Here is a 15006-nt window from a genome sequence, read left to right on the forward strand (position 1 = left end):
AGTATTGGCCCAATCCATGTTGCGGAGACAGCGAGCTTCTCTTTCAGTGGTGTTTGAGAGAAATTAGCAGCCACTGATGAAGGAGTGTCCCAGAGTTTCTGACACCATTCCTTGGTCACGGGATTTCATTTTCAACTGCATTTATTAAAGGTATTTTCTTTCTCGGGTGACCTGTGATAATATATACAACTCAGGGCCCAGTTTGATATCACAACTGGTGAAGCGCCAACTCACCAGTACATGAGGATGTAGTTGATGGCCACGATACTGATTGCTGCAGCAAAATGCCAGCAGAAACAGAGAGTGATGAACATTATATTCCCATGGTCAACTTCATCCCATTCCGCACCTCCATTGAGAGGATAAAGGACAATGCCAATCTGAAAGAGACAACCCACCACAAATGTTACCTGACTAAATTCAGCTCCATTGAAACCCTGGAATGGAGACTACATCTCCAAATTAACCAGCTATTGCCATTAAACTCCACACACTCACACCAACCTTCCCGTTAAACTACACTCCCCTGTTAAACTCCACACACACTGACCGCTCATTAAAATTCACTCACTCACATCAACCTCCCCATTAAACTCCACTCACACTGACCGCTCATTAAAATTCACTCACACCGACCACCCTGTTAAACTCCACTCACCCCCTCGTTAAACTCCGCTCACCCTCCCATTAAGCTCCACTCACCCCCTCGTTAAACTCTGCTCACCCCCATTAAGCTCCACTCACCCCCTCGTTAAACTCCGCTCACCCTCCCATTAAGCTCCACTCACCCCCTTGTTAAACTCCACTCATCCCCATTAAGCTCCACTCACCCCCTCATTAAACTCTGCTCACCCCATTAAGCTCCACTCACCCCCTCGTTAAACTCCGCTTACCCCTCATTAAGCTCCACTCACCCCCTCTTTAAACTTCACCCCCCATTAAACTCCACTCATCCCCTCTCCTGCCCCACCCCGCTGCCCTCCACTTCCAGAGGGCTTGGCATTATCATTCACTGCTGACTCAAGATGTGGTTGAACAGCTCACCTGCCAGAACCACGTTCCCTGCAGGATTGCGAGGCTGGTCCTGAACAGCTCTAGTGTGATGTTATCTCTCACAAAGACCTCAATCATTATGATGAAGGAGCCTCCAAACACAGCAGTGAGCAGGAGTGAGTGGATGTGCAGGTCCAGGGGAGGGCGGTTGTGGACATGGAAGTAAAATAGAAAACCTGCAGAAAAGACACACACGTTGCCCCCTCCTGTTGCCACAAACGTTGCCGCAGATGCATCACCAGACAAGATTTAACGTGGAACTGGCCCAAAAGGAATGCCGTATTGAAGACCAAACGAGGTCAGTCAATGTGTGGGGCTGGCACACAGACTGAGGACAATGCTACATTCGTAAGTACAAATTGTGTTCTGTCTGAATTGGCCCCTGGACCACTTCTATCCCTACTTCCTGTAGGAGTAATTTGGACTCAAGATCTAAAATCATCTCAGAATTGATGCTGACCAATTCTGTCCCATTAATCAATCCTGAAAGAACATATGATTGGCAAATCAATCTAAATAAAGATGAATGGGAGGTGGTGCATTTTTCTCAAGGGCATAAGGAGGTCAGGTTCCTCAAGCAAGGAGAATTTAAGCAATAGGGAATCGAAGAGAGCCAGAGTTGCACACGACACAAGTTAACAAAGCGATAAGGCCGAAGTGAGATGGCAGAGTGGAGGGAAATTTGGTCTTGGTCATATTTGAAGAGTTAAACGGAAACATCTGCAGATGCTGGGGTCGAGAGCAGTACAATGCGCTGGAGAAACTCAGTAGGTCACCTGGCATCAATAGGAAGTGTAGGGTAACCAACATTTTGTCAAGGCAAGAACCTGAACAAAAAGGTGGAGGAAGGAAGTGGATGTGGGGAGGAGCACAGGCAAATGGGTAAGAGGTGGGAGGGTAGAAGAGAAAAAAGCAGTGGTGATAGGGGGAGGGCAGAGGGAATCGCCCTGATGAAAGGAAAGGAGACAGGGGATAGGCAAAGATAAAAAAGGGGTTGGAGAAATTGGAGTTCAATATTGATGTTGTCTGGTTGGAGACTTCCAAGAAGGTTTGTGGTTAGCCTTGGTTTGGCAGTGTATAAGGCAATGGCCAGACATGTCAGTGCAGGAATGAGGTGTGGAATTAAAATGGTTGGCCACAGTGAGGTCCCTGTTTATGCTGCCGACAGAGTGATGGTGCTCAATGTAATGACCTTCCAGTTTGAGGCCAGTCTCTCCGACATAGAGGAAGCAACAAGGAGAGAACTGGATGCAGTAAGTGAGCTTCACAGATTCACAAGTGAAATGTCACTTGGAAGGACTGTTTGGGGCCCCAAATGGCGTTGAGGGAGGAGATGTGGGCAGTAGTGCCGCATTTCCTGAGGTTGCAGGGGTAGGTACCAAGTGGGTGATTGGTGGGAATGGATGAGTGAGTCCAGAGGGAGCCGCCCCTGCAGAAAGGGAAGGAGAGTTTGTGATTCTATTATAGCTGTCAGAAATTGTGGAGGGTTCTATGTTGGGTGTGGATGCTGGTGGGTGAGCACAAGGGGAATCATGTCTCTGTTACATCTTGGGGTGGAAGGGGCCAGGCCAGGGCAGATGTGAGGGGTGCTGGATATAGTGGCAACCCTGTCTTCCTTACGGTAGACAAAGTTAAAGAATTTCATGTACATGACATTCTAAATGTAGTGTTACGTGACAATAATGGAACATTTATCTTTAAATGGAGGAGATGTGGGTAGGGGCTGAGTTGATGGCAGTAGAGAGGAAGCCATCGAGGACATTTTGAACATTCTGGAGTGGTAGACCTCATCCTGGGAGAAAATGTACACACACACACACACACACACACACACACACACACACAGATAAACACACATACATAAACACACACATAAACACACAGACACATAAACACACACATAAACACACAGACACACATAGACATAGACACACACACATAAAGACCACAGACACACACATAAACACACACACAGATAAGAACACACACACACATAAACAGAGACACACACACAGACATAGACACACACATAAACACACAAACACACACAGACATAGACACACACACATAAACACACAGACACACATAAACACACACGCATAAACGCACACACAAATATATACACACTCATAAACACACACAGATAAACATACACACACACACACACACACAAATATACACACACAGATAAAAACACACACACACAGGTATACACACACAAAAACACACAGACACACACACTGACATAGACACACACGCAAATATATACACACAAACATAAACACACACACACACACACAATATATAAATAATTGATGGATTTCTCAGATTGTCAACAGTCTCACTACCTGTGGGAAGAAATGGTTCCCCAGCTTAGCAGTATTGGTATTTATGCTCCTGTACCTCTTCCTGGATGGTAAAAGGGTCCTCCATGATTCTCTGAATCCTCTTTAAGCACTGTTTCTTGTAGACATCATTAATCGAGGGAAGGTAGACCCCAGTGATTTTCTCAGCAGTTTTAATCACTGTAGAGCTCGTCGAAAGAACCAAAGACTTGTTGATCCAAACCAAGGCTTTTATTAGCAAAAGACAGGAGCTCTTCACAGGTGACCGACCAGTCCGGAATGATCCGACCTGGCTAGGGACACAACCCTTTAAGGCCCAGACAGTAGGCGTGCCTAAGCTGTCAGCCAATCGCTGTAAGCACAGTCATTACATACTCTAGATACTGTAACTATATACATTGGTGATAGGTCTGTACTATCACAATCACCCCTTCTTGGAGAACTGACCCTGGGGTGGAAGGGCTGAAGAGGGAGAAGGGAAGGAAGGGGTAGGTTAAGGACTGTAGCGGTCAGGGGGTCTGACCATCCGGCGTGACCGCCATGGTGCCAGGATTGGGGTCGCTGGAGTGGTGTCGCCAGCGGGCTCATTGGGTGCGACCACTCCTTCGCTCAATTCCCCAGCCGTGTTGTCGGCAGGGTGGCCCGGGTCGTTGGGGTGCTGTTGGTCCTTCTGTTCCGGCATGGGGCCTGGGAAATAAAGAGTTGGGGAAAGTTGAGTTGGGGGGTTGCTGGGCCTACTGCATCCTGAGCTAGGTCCCACACCGAAACAGTGTCCTCCTGCCCGTCTGGGAACTCAACATAGGCGTAATGCGGGTTCGCGTGGAGTAGAGTCACTCGGTCGACCAAGGGGTCATTCTTTGAGTGCCGGACGTGGCGTCGCAAAAGGACGGGGCCAAGGACAGTGAGCCATGCCATAACAGTGGTTCCTGATTCGGATTTCCTCGGGAAAAAGAACATCCTTTTGTGGGGGGTGGCATTTGTTGCGGTACATAGGAGGGAGCGGATGGAGTGTAAGGCACTAGTGAGAATTTCCTGCCAGTGAGAGGTGGTGTGACCTTTAGACCGGAGAGCCAGTGTAACGGGTCTCCAGGTGGTGGCATTCTCCCTCTCGGCCTGGCCGTTACCGCGTGGGTTATAGCTGGTGGTCCTGCTTGAAGTGATACCACAATCCAGAAGGTACTGTTGCAGCTCTGCGCTCATGAATGAGGACCCCCTATCACTGTGGATGGAATTGGGGTACCCGAAAATGGCGAAGATACTGTGAAGGGCCTTTATCACTGAGGTGGCAGTGGTGTCTGGGCAGGGCACAGCGAACGGGAAGCGGGAGTACTCGTCGATGGCCGTAAGGATGTAGTTATTACGGTTGGTCGACGGTAGGGGCCCCTTAAAGTCTACGCTAAGACGCTCGAAGGGGCGGGTGGCTTTGATAACGTGGAAGTTCCCCGGACGGAAAAAGTGGGGCTTGCATTCAGCGCACACCGAACAGGCTCGGGTCATGGAGCAAATCTCCTCGACTGTGTAGGGTAGGTTGCGAGCTTTGACAAAGTGGGCAAACCTAGTGACCCCTGGATGACAGAGCGCCTCATGGAGTTTCTGTAGTCTGTCCATCTGTACGCTGGCACACATCCCCCTGGAGAGCGCGTCAGGTGGGTCGTTGAGCTTACCAGGCCGGTACAGGATGTCATAGTTAAAGGTGGAGAGTTTGATTCTCCATCTGGCAATTTTGTCATTTTTTATCTTACCACGCTGGGTGTTGCTGAACATGAATGAGACCGCGCGTTGATCAGTCAACAGTATAAAGCGCCTCCCAGCGAGTTAATGTCTCCAACGACGCACCACTTCAACTATGGCCTGGGCCTCCTTCTCGATCGAGGAGTGTCTACTCTCTGGACACTGGAGGGTTCTGGAGAAGAAGGCTACAGGCCGACCAGCCTGGTTCAAGGTGGCTGCCAGGATGAAGTCGGATGCATCGCTCTCGACTTGAAACGGGACAGACTCATCGATCGCGTGCAGCGTTGCAGCGGCGATGTCGGATTTGATTTGATCGAAAGCCACTCTGGTTTTGGTCGAGAGGGGAAAGGAGGTGGTCTTGATAAGAGGACGCGCCTTGTCGGCGTAGTGTGGAACCCATTGGGCATAATATGAGAAAAAGCCCAGGCAGCGTTTGAGCGCTTTCTGGGTATGGGTGGGGGGGGGGGGGGGGTAAGTCCATTAGGGGACGCATGCAGTCAGGATCTGGCATCACTACCCCGTTCTCCACCACGCAACCTAGAATGGCGAGTCGTGTGGTCCGGAAGACACACTTGTCAAAATTGTAGGTCAGGTTCAGCCGACTGGCAGTTTGAAGAAATTTGTCTAGGTTGGCGTCGTGGTACTGCGTGTCGTGGCCGCAGATGGTGACATTGTCCAGATACGGTACTCCCGGAGGTGCTGTTGTGGTGGCGTCAGCGGATGAACGGTAAGTAGTGGGGGTTGTTGCTCGCGGTTGGCGGTGGGTAGGTCGTCGGTTGTGACAGTCGGGCCCTAGCGGTCATCAGCGATGGACGCTAGGGCGAATACCTGGTTGGCCGCGGCGGGTCCCCAGTCAGTCGCGGTGGCCGCACCAGGGGTGGCGTGGGCAGTGGCAGCAGGGGAGCGGGCAGCGGTAGCGGTAGCGTCATCTCCGGGGGTGGCTCTGGCGGTGGCAGCGGCAGCAGCAGCGGTAGCGTCGGCCCCGGGGGTAGTCGTGGGCGTGGCAATAGCGGGCGCTGCAGTCGGGACCGAGGCCGGGTCGAGTGTTCCGCATGGGGGTGAGGGGCAGGCCAACATCATGGTTACAAGGGTGGGCTGCCCCTTCTGGGTTCGGCGTCTCCATGACGTCAGGCATTGCCTTGTAGGGGAGCCCTCACTCTCATTGGACGAGAGCTCTGGGGAAGAAGTGTTTGAATGGGATAGTGGCGGTTGGGCTTCACACGAGGCACTGTGTTTGCCGGCGGCCATTTTAGACCTACAGACTGCAGCAAAGTGGCCCTTTTTAAGGCAGTTCTGGCACCTGGCTTTTCTTGCTGGGCACTGGGACCTGCTGTGTTTGTCCCTCCCACAGAAATTACATTTTGGGTTCTCAGGGGGCAGTGTAGCAGCAGCCGACAGGCCATCAGTATCTCGGGGGGTGGTAGGGTAGAAGGGCACTCTACTCACATCAGAACGTGGGGTCCAGTCCCTAGAGAACTCGGTGGACTTTAAGGCTGCATCCTCCATTGTGATTGCAATCCGGGCCATGTCCTCTAGTTTTTCTACCCCTTGTTTGAGCAAGTGCAGCCTCACTTCATTCGATCGGAGCCCGGCCACATAGGCATCCCGGATGAGATCGTTTGTGATCTCGGCAGCAGTTTTGTCCACATAGTTACAGTCCTTGCCCAACGCCTTTACTACTTGTAAATATGCCCTGCTGGACTCGCCGGGCTGTTGCTTCCTCAACGCAAGCATGAGCCGGGCATGAACTCTGTTCATTGGTTGATCGTACAGTTCTTTCAGTACCTTTATGGCTGCGGTGTAGGTGGTCTCATCCTGGATGTTCTCGTAGACTCTCAAGGACACCATAGACAGGACAGCAATGCTGTTAGACGCTGGTTATCCTCCTCCACCTCAATGAGCCTTAGGAAGTTTTCGAAGTTCAACAGCCAGAACTTAAAGGCTTTGAAGGCTGTAGCTGATTGTGGGTCAATGTCAAGTTTTTCTGGCCGAGTTAGACGCTCCATCCCTTTTTTAAAAAAAAATCTTTTTGCTAATAAAATTGTAGAGCTTGTTGAAAGAACCAAAGACTTGTTGATCCAAACCAAGGCTTTTATTAGCAAAAGACAGGAGCTCTTCACAGGTGGCCGACCAGTCTGGAATGATCTGACCTGGCTAGGGACATAACCCTTTAAGGCCCAGACAGTAGGCGTGGCTAAGCTCTCAGCCAATTGCTGTAAGCACAGTCTAGTTACAGTAACTATATACACTATATGGACTCGATGCATCGAGTCCACGCTGCTGAAGATCCAGCTGCGCTGGGTGGGTCACGTCTCCAGAATGGAGGACCATCGCCTTCCCAAGATCGTGTTATATGGCGAGCTCTCCACTGGCCACCGTGACAGAGGTGCACCAAAGAAAAGGTACAAGGACTGCCTAAAGAAATCTCTTGGTGCCTGCCACATTGACCACCGCCAGTGGGCTGATATCGCCTCAAACCGTGCATCTTGGCGCCTCACAGTTTGGCGGGCAGCAACCTCCTTTGAAGAAGACCGCAGATCCCACCTCACTGACAAAAGGCAAAGGAGGAAAAACCCAACACCCAACCCCAACCAACCAATTTTCCCCTGCAGCCGCTGCAACCGTGTCTGCCTGTCCCGCATCGGACTTGTCAGCCACAAACGAGCCTGCAGCTGACGTGGACTTTTACCCCCTCCATAAATCTTTGTCCGCGAAGCCAAGCCAAAGATACACTATATACATTGGTGATAGATCTGTACTATCACAATCACCCTCTGCACCTACCTCTGATCTGATGCTTGGCAGCAACTGAACCGCACTGAGATGCTGCCAGCCAGGATACTCTCTATGGTGCTCCTGTTGAATGTTGCTAGGATGGGGCCTAGTAACCCTGCCCTCCTCAACCTCTTTTGGAAGTGTAGGCGCTGCTGCCCCTTCCTGACTAATGAGGAGGTGTTGAGGGTCCAGGATGGGTTGTCCTTTAAATGGATGCCAAGGAACTTTTCATTTCCCATTCTCTCTATGTCAGAGCCATTGGTATGTAGCGAAAGTGGCTCCTGAAGTTCATGCTGAGACTCCATTTGTTGCTCATGTGCCACTGTTCAAGCCTTCCAACCTTCTCTCTGTTAGCCAACTCATTACTGCCCCTGAGGCCAACTACCATTGTGTCATCTGCAAATTTGATGATTCTGTTGGAGCTGAACCTGGCAGGACTGTCATGAGTTAGCAGCGTGACTCAGTAACTGCTGAGTGCACAGCCCTGAGTGGTGGGGCTTGAGGTTTTGCAGCCGTCTGTTGTAGAGAGGGGTGTTTATTCCCAGTGAGGACAGTTTATCTGAGGTATGTTCATGCTGAACCCGGAGCTGAAGTCAATGAATTGGTGCATGAGGTATCATTCCCTAAGTGGGTCAAGACGGATTTGAGGGTCATGGGCAGTGCATCATCTGTGAATTTGAGTGTGGTCAGGGTGACCTGTAGCTCATGGTGTGCCACAGGGTTTGGTGCTGGACCTGTTATTTGTCATCTGTATCGATGATTTAGATGAAAACATGCATGCATGGTGAGCAAGTTTGTAGATGACACTAAAGTGGACAGTGAAGATGGCCGCCAAATAAATTCACATTTATAACACAGTTGCTGAATGTCTGAGTAACAGAAGCAGGCTTGTGATGAGCAGGCATTGGAGAGAAGAACTGCGAAAGCACTCACCTTCCATGAACACTGCCAGAGAGAGGACCAGGCGGTCAATGCCGAGGGGGATCCTGACAGAGGAGTATGTGAGGATGTCAACAATGCCAGAGATGCCAAAGAACAGGTACATGGTGCTGTGCTGCCAGTTCATGAGCTTGACCCATGATTGCCTGTCTTGGCTCAGTAAATGCAGGTGGGGTCCATCTGGGACAAACTGCTCAGCTAGAATTCCTAGAGAGGAAAAAACCAAGTTAAAAGAGCAATGTTCCGATATCTATTGTTTTATGAGCGATGTATCTGAGTAGGAATGGGCTTTTCCCTTTTCCCAGGTAACTAGAACTGGAGTGTCCAAACCAAACAGATGTCCATGGCCGTGGCTAGCGAATGAACAGTCAACTACAGGGCCAATCTCAGTGAAGACTGATATCTTATCGCCAACCAACCGACAGCAGGAACGGAACTAATCTTCAGAAGTGACAGGGAAGTGTTCAGTAGGCAGGAAGAGCCCTCTAGGCTCAGGACTCGAGCCACAGTCTACGGATTATGCTGTTGTTCGCCCGTGCTCAAAAAGACGCTGTCAACGCGTTCACTGAAGCACACGAGAAGGTGGGTCTTACACTAAACATCCACCAAACAATGTCTTCTCTCCCAATATGCCCCTGCTGCAGCACACTGCTCTCTAAAAATACAAGTTCCTGGCAAGACACTGAACAGCACAGGCCACATTCCATAAGACTGCATCCTCCTCTCGAAGAAAGCAGATATCAACAGTGAAATGTACCCCCTTCAAGGTATCAGCACCAACTTTTGTTGACTGTGGTAAAGGATGTTTTCAGAAAAGCTCCCAGACCAGGCAGTGGTCGCTGCTCGCCTGTCGGCCTCTTGAGGCCTACTAGGTCACCACGTGACGACCCTGTATATAAAGCCTATCGGAGCTCATGCTCCTCCTTCTCACCTGGGTTTCCACAGAGGCAAGACTTAGCAGTATAGATCACTCTATTAAAGCCTGCATTTAACCTTCACTCTGCTTCGCGTGATTGATGTCAGTCACACTCCCTTCAGCAGGCAGCTTGACACTGGAAACATGCCACTGGTTGCCTCTGTCAGGAAAACCAGGCCTTTTGCAAGCTTTGCCTCTGGGCTCCCTGAACATACTGCATTCCAATCTCAGCCATGAGAAGAGATCACCTTGCAGACAGAGGAAATGAATGTGTTTAAAATCTCTTCGAAGAAATGCAATATTCACACTGATTCCTGGGAACCTCTGGCTGGCCAATGACCCCCCCCCCCCCAAGAAAAAAGTGAAAGGGGATTCAGGGTGGAAGGGAGAACCTTGGGTCCACACAGACTGGACATTTAGAACCAGACAATACAGTGTTTCTCTGGATCACAGTGCACACACAATTTATAGTACATAATAATCACATGCGTACATAAAATACATAAAGATGTCATCAATCTCACAGCTTGCAGAAAGAAGCCATTAACCAGGTTGGCAGTCTTGATTTTGCTGCTCCTGTGTTTCCCTCTTGATGGTACTGTGTGTGCTGGAAGGAAAGATCATCTAGAATTTCTTTGAGCCCTAATAAGCAATGGTCCTCGTTGGGTACAAGCCCACCCTCTGATGGACATCATGATACCCACATCACGATGTCACCCTTCCATATATATAATCCTGTGTGTCAGAAATAAAGGATGAGAAAGCATCACGTCTCTGAGTCTTAATTGTTTGAGTGCCGACGAGGTATGAAACAAACCCTACACATACTCCATGCACCAACCGTGAGAATGAAAACGACAGAAGAAAGGTAGAAAACAACTAGTTAACAAGCCCAACAAATTTTCGCAAAAGATCAAGGTGAAAGCGCACCAAGATGGCAGAGGGAAAGTTCAGGGAATTCAGTAAAGTAGAAAAAAGTTGGGACAACTATGTAGAATGGTTTAACTACTACAATATTGTGGAAGGTCCAGTAAGCCGCAAACGTACCTTTTTCCTCAGTATAAAGGGCAGCAAAACATTCGACCTCCTTAAGACTTTCCTGGCCCTGGGGATCCAGGGATGAAGACATTCAACAAATTATGCACAGCTCTAAAGAACTATTTAAGCCCCAGACCACCAGTTATGGCAGAAAGGCAACGATTTTTTGAAAGGAGACAAGGGCCAGGAGAAACAGTAAGTAAATACCTGGCATCATTGCGCAAACTAGCAGAGAACTGTCATTTCTGGCAGAAAACTAAAAGATTTTTGAGCAGTTTCTAAATCAGACACAGCGAGACAGATTAGTGATGGGCCAAGCAAGGCTAAAATTATTAGCAATGGATCAAGACATTACATTACAGGTTGTATACAGGGCTGTCTGCAGCTCTGAATGGCAGATAAAAACTTGGATGTGGGTCAACCAGACCTACTAGTCGGGAGGTCTTCCTGCCAACCATGCTTCCGTTGTGGGAAATACAACCGCCGACCAGAAAACTGTTTCTTCAAAAATTCTAAATGCAACCAGTGCAAACAGAAGGACATATCAAAGCTAAATGTTCGCTTAAGCCGATAGCCTGCAAATAAACAGGCAGCTAAAGTCAAAACAATAGCAGAGAGAGAGAGAGAGGTAACCTGGCAATGATGATGATAAAGCCCAATGGCTGACCTTCAAGCTCCTGACATTTCAGCTCCTGAGATATTACACATCTGAGAAATAAACGAAGGAAACACAGCAATCTTTATACAGCAAAAAATAAACGGACAGTCCCTGAAGATGGAGTGAGACACAAGGGCAGAGGTGTCCTTAATGCCGTTACATGTAAAGAAAAGCTTGCTGCCACGCCTCCTGGTAAAAGCAACTGAAATAATTCTAAGATCTGTTACAGGAGACAGAATCAAGGTGTTTGGAAAATGTAGGGGGGCGTGGCAAGATGGCGTAGAGTCTAGAAGTGTAATCTCGACCTCTCTGGCCAGACTTTTAAGTACCCGTTTTTTAACTCTTTGTTTTCAAGTTTAAACTTTTTAAATTTTAGTTTAAAGTATTAAGGAATTATTATGGCTATTAATGGTAAAAAGATTAAACCTCAAGTGCAGAAGTAGTTACATTTTCGAAGTGCTGAAGATTTGGGGCCTAAACAACTTGTTACAGCTTCAGGTTTAATTTCTTCAGTGTCTAAACCACAAAGACTGCCTGTGGGAGCTGAAAAAAAAATGTCTATTACTCACCAAGTGAAGGATGGCGCTGGAATTACCCGTTCTCTGGAAGAAGGTGAGTGTTCCCAAGAAGTGACCCCGATTTGGAAAGCCTTTTGATTTCAACAGAGGGAGCATGCAGGAAGACGACTCCATTGTTGGAAATGCATCAGGAAGCTCTTCAATCTGAAGAAATCGCTTACCTTCGTGATTTGATGAAAAAACGAGATGCGGGGGGGAGACCAGCGGCGACTCCCTGAGGAAGTTGGAGTGCTGTCACAGGGAGTCCAGACCCGCAGTAAAACTTTTAAAATGCCTTCTGTTGAGTTGCAGCAGGAGCTGCAGTTACCTTGTTCTGCCACTACGTCAGAGAGAGCAGGGCTGAGCTTTTCTGACCTACAGTGTATGCAACTAAATGATAATGTTCAAGCTATCATAAAACCTTTGACATTTCAAATGAATGAAATGGCTCAAATAAATGCTGATATAAGTTCAGAATTAAATATGGTTAAGACACATGTGGATGCATCTTATGAATGATTTTAAAATTTCAGACTGCTTTTTTGGACTGTAAACAACAAGTGGCTTCTAACAGAAAAAGTGTTGAAGGTAGAAAAATCAGTCATAGAATTGGGAGAATGCGAGAAGGAGCTAGAGAGGAAAATAGACTACTTGGAGAATCAAAGCAGAAGGAATAATGTGAAAATTGTTGGTTTGCCAGAAGGTATAGAAGGACAAGATCCTCTTCATTTCTTTAAAGACGGGATCCCGCAAGTATTAGGGCAAGAATTTTTTTCTGGGGGATTGGTACTGGAAAGAGTCCATAGAGCTCTAAGAAGAAGACCCTCAGCTGGTCAACCACCGAGACCGGTAATAATTCGATGTTTGAATTATTTAGACAGAGAAGTAATACTTCGACTAGCAGTGCAGAATGCGAGACAACGACAAACTCTGTTATTGATTTAGAATAGCAGAGTTTTTTTTTACCCTGATTTGAGTCAAGGGGTCATTCAACATCAATGTCGATTTAATCCAGTTAAAGAATTTTTGTGGCGTAAAGGTTATAAGTCTACTTTTCGCTATCCTGCAGTGTTGAAGGTGTTTTATGGAGACTATCAATTTCGGTTTTTTGAAAATGATTGTGAAGCAATGATTTTTGCTGATTCATTGCCAGATATAAGAGGACAAAGACGTAGTCCACCATTATCTCCTAAAGAAAAGTCTGGTTGTTCTGGAAACGGAAGAAATGGCAGAAATGGGAAGAACGAGAATGGAAAGAATCCAACTTCTGAAATGGGATCTTCGAGATTGGAATCTCTTGGATGAAAAGAAGAATTTTCTTTTTCTTACTCTTTTTTTGTTATTATGATATTTTGATGTTATTGATTGTTTGGCTGGGGAGGGAGAGATTTGCTCTAAGTTCTTTACTAGTCATCAGCCAGTGGTGAGTGACCCACACCCAATTTTTGCTTAGGACATTACTACCTTTTAGTAGTTTTTTTTGGGGGGGAGGGTTTCTTTTTTTTCTTTATTATTTTTTTATTTTCATTTTAGTTAATTTTTAATTTGTGATTTTTTTTCCTATTGGAGGGCCTATATACGTTGATTTGAGTTTTTATATAAAGATATTATTGGTATTTGGTAATAATAGTAAGTATGTCAAAGTTGAGGTTTGCTACTTTTAATGTTCGAGGATTAAACAGTCCGATTAAGCGTAAGCGAGTCTTGGCATATATTAAGAAAATGAAAATTGATATTGCTTTTTTACAAGGAACACATTTGAATGTGAAGGAAAGTATGAAATTAAAGAGGGACTTGGTTGGGCATGTATATTCTTCTTCATTTAATTCTAGGGCTAAAGGTGTAGCTGATTATGTATTGGTGTATTTAGTAAACCCAGCTCAGTCACTTTTGCACTTGAAGGAGTGTTTAATACAATATGGATGTCTTTCTGGATATAAAATTAATTGGGAAAAAAAGTGAAATATTACTGGTAAGTGAAAGAGATTATTCAGTTTATAAGAATATTATTAATTTGAAATGGACTGATCGAATTAAATATTTGGGTATAATTTTGAATGTTAATTATCAATCTTTATATAAATTAAATTATGTTCCATTAATGAAAAAAATTAAAACTGATTTGATCAAATGGAAAGATTTACCTATTAATTTAATGGGTAGGATAAATACAATTAAGATGAATATCTTTCCACATATACAATATTTGTTTCAATCTATTCCGTATTTACTTGATAATATTTTTTTTCGAGATTTGAATAAAATGGTTAGGGAGTTTTTATGGAGGGGTAAATTTTCGAGAGTAGCTTTGAATAAATTAACTTGGAAATATGAGTTAGGGGGATTACGTTTACCTCATTTTCAAAATTATTATGAAGCAGCCCAACTTAAATTTATTAGTTCATTGATGGATTTGGTACGGCCTCCTAGTTGGGCCAAAATTGAGATGGCAAATATTTCTGAATTTGAAATACATCAATTTTTGTTTAGATGGAATATAATGTGCCTATACTAAAACATTTAATGAAGTTATGGATAAAGAAAAATAAAATGAGATGCTCTAGGGGTAAATTATCAGCTTTGACTCCATTGTATAATAATCAACATTTCTTTTTCAATACATAATTGAAGTTTATTGCATTGGAGATTTAAAAGTGTGAAAATTTTGGGAGATTGTTTTAAAGAGAGTAAATTTTTATCTTTTAATCAGATGATGGAAGGTTTTGGTATTGATAAGAACTCTTTATTTCTTTATTATCAAATTCGATCTTTGGTAAAATGTATGTTTGGTAGAGATATGATTTTACCTGAAATGACTAAATTTGAGACTTTTCTTATGAAGGTACCAGAGAAGGGTTATATTTCATCTATGTATCAAATATTACAGGATGGTATGGATAAAAAGGGTTGGGATAGATCTAAAAGTAAATGGGAAGTGGATACGGGTTTTATTTTTTATGAAGATGATTGGTTAGATGTTTGTTATGATAGTGT

At 45.9% G+C, this 15006-nt stretch overlaps 1 protein-coding gene across 10 annotated transcripts in view; it reads right to left on the reverse strand.

The window, feature by feature from the left end:
- The window catches only part of tmem45b (transmembrane protein 45B), a 64593-nt gene that overhangs the window by 4985 nt on the left and 44602 nt on the right, over window positions 1-15006 (reverse strand). For 8 of the 10 annotated variants that reach the window (XM_069894384.1, XM_069894383.1, XM_069894381.1 and 5 more), the window contains 3 exons: window positions 8838-9050; window positions 1045-1229; window positions 235-380 (listed from right to left, as the gene is read on the reverse strand). In XM_069894384.1, coding sequence (XP_069750485.1) covers window positions 235-380; window positions 1045-1229; window positions 8838-9050 — 544 coding nt within the window. Of the gene's footprint in view, window positions 1-234; window positions 381-1044; window positions 1230-3456; window positions 4086-8837; window positions 9051-15006 lie in introns of those variants that run through there. The other 2 variants (XR_011343247.1, XM_069894387.1) reach the window with 2 other exon arrangements.

This window comes from Narcine bancroftii, chromosome 8, assembly GCF_036971445.1.
Source record: "Narcine bancroftii isolate sNarBan1 chromosome 8, sNarBan1.hap1, whole genome shotgun sequence".
In the NCBI taxonomy this organism is placed as follows: Eukaryota; Metazoa; Chordata; class Chondrichthyes; order Torpediniformes; family Narcinidae; genus Narcine; species Narcine bancroftii.